Raw genomic sequence first — 2,021 nt, forward strand, 5'->3', positions numbered from 1 at the left:
AACAGAAACAGCCGAAGTCTGTTTGTTGACCAACAGAAACAGCCGAAATCTGTTTGTTGACCAACAGAAACAGCCGAAGTCTGTTTGCAGACACGCATTTATAAATGGGAAACAACCGTATTACACGTCTTGGAACTGTTTAATAAAGTTTAAGATAAACTTTAGCTTCATACTTGGTGATGAGCAGCTTTGTGAGTTTGACCAACTTCAGTGATTGTTGTTGTTTGACAGACGAGAAAATAAATGACGGTTCTGAGCAGGGTTATCCAAGAACACAGGATGGAACGAGCTCTGTAGAACCATGCTATGAACTCTCTGCTCATCTACTCTGATACTTATTGATGTTGTCCACCCTGTTTCCATGGCAATAGGAGTCAAAACTTTGACCTGTCTCCATGGCAACAGGAGTCAATGCCCCTCCCTGTCTCCATGACGAGTTCACGCCCGCTCTGTCTCCATGGTAACTGGAGTTGAAGCTCCGCCCGGTCTCCATGGTTACTGAAGATGAGGCTCCACCCTGTCTCCATGGTAACTGGAGTTGAAGGTCCTCATGATTCTTTCAGTTCTCTGAGACGCTGTCTCTCAGGACGTCCTGCTGTCACTGTGTTTGTGGACTCAGGGTTTTAGAAAAGTGACCAAACGTCCAACGAAGATGGACGTTCTTGAACTGGTTCACATCCTCTGAATTAAACTGATCTGATTTATTGTTTTTCTACAGGAAATTGTTCACCTGAACAGAAAAGACGTTAAAAATGAAGTGTTGATTTTCTTTCTGTGCATTCGTCTGTTAAACTTTAAAGAAGTAAAAAAAAAGTTTAATATTTATTATTGTTCTTTGAGTCAGGGGATCAGATGTGATGTTTTATCTGAAGTGCCACACATACAAATCTGTCACATTAATAAAACAAATAAAAAAAGAAGAAATCTAGTTATTTCATTTTATTTCTTTTAAAACCTTTTTAATTCAGTTGAGTCTTTTAAATGCCTTTTTATTCTTTAGATTTGGTTTTGGCCCAGTCATGTTTGAGTGAGTTTTTTTGTCAGAAAACTACATTTTTATATATTTCACTTTAAACATTCACTGAAATCTGATTCTGGATGTCTCTAGATGAAACCAGGACACCTACTAATGTCTTCTTTTAATTTGAATTCTTTTTTCCAGCATTTTTCAACACAGAAGGGAGAAAATTGTGACCTTTAACAATCTGCGTAGTTTGATTGCTCACTTCCAGATGGTTTTCAGCTGAGGTTGACCTTCGGTCTCATTCATCTGCTGAGGTTCCATAAAATTAGAACACCAACAGATTTTATTAAAAAAGAAAACGTGTTGCAAAAGTTACTTTGTTCAGGGCTCATAAAGCCGACGTGATGAACTCCAGCAGAAACTTGTAGCGGTGCACAGAGAAACAAAGAGCAGAAATGATAAATTATTTATTTGTTTAGCTGTTGGCAGAAGTTTTGCATCCAGACATGTTGCTGCTGATCCTGGATCAGCTGAACCACAGAGAAGAGACCAGAACCGACAGCAGCAAGGCAACAGAAAGTCCGGCTCTCTGAGGTTCTCCTGCAAACAAGCAAACACACATTACATACTCTGATTATTCTGAAGTAATCCAACTACTCAAGTAAACAGTTTAAAAATAAAACGAATGGACTTCTGTCCTGTAGATGAAGACGTTTGTCTTCCCAACCAGGACCTTTAATTCAAAACAGGACAGTGAGAAGTTCAGACCTGTAAACTGCATGAGATGATCTGTTTCTGTAGCTTATTATCAAGCCCCTCCCTCCTGAGGGTCATCAGAATCTTTGTGTCCCTCCTGAGGGTCATCAGAATCTTTGTGTTGCTCTTCAGGGTCATCAGGATCTTTGTGTCCCCCCCGAGATTCATCATGGTCTTTGTGTACCCCCTGAGATTCATCATAGTCTTTGTATCCCTCCTGAGATTCTTCAGGGTCTTTGTGTACCCCCTGAGATTCATCAGGGTCTTTGTGTCCCTCCTGAGGGTCATCAGGGTCTTTGTG

The 2,021-nt window shown here is 40.3% G+C and overlaps 1 protein-coding gene across 1 annotated transcript in view; it reads right to left on the reverse strand.

Annotated features, from left to right (window-relative positions):
* Nucleotides 1-1,437: 1,437 nt before the first annotated feature.
* The window catches only part of zgc:153896 (uncharacterized protein LOC569930 homolog), a 7,411-nt gene continuing 6,827 nt past the window's right edge, over nucleotides 1,438-2,021 (reverse strand). The window contains exon 5 of the mRNA XM_037676057.1: nucleotides 1,438-1,564. Within this exon, the coding sequence (XP_037531985.1) occupies nucleotides 1,491-1,564 (74 nt within the window). The 3' untranslated portion in view covers nucleotides 1,438-1,490. The remainder of the gene's footprint in view (nucleotides 1,565-2,021) is intronic.

The sequence above is a fragment of the Nematolebias whitei genome, chromosome 5 (assembly GCF_014905685.2).
Source record: "Nematolebias whitei isolate Nwh7 chromosome 5, NemWhi1, whole genome shotgun sequence".
Taxonomy (NCBI): domain Eukaryota; kingdom Metazoa; phylum Chordata; class Actinopteri; order Cyprinodontiformes; family Rivulidae; genus Nematolebias; species Nematolebias whitei.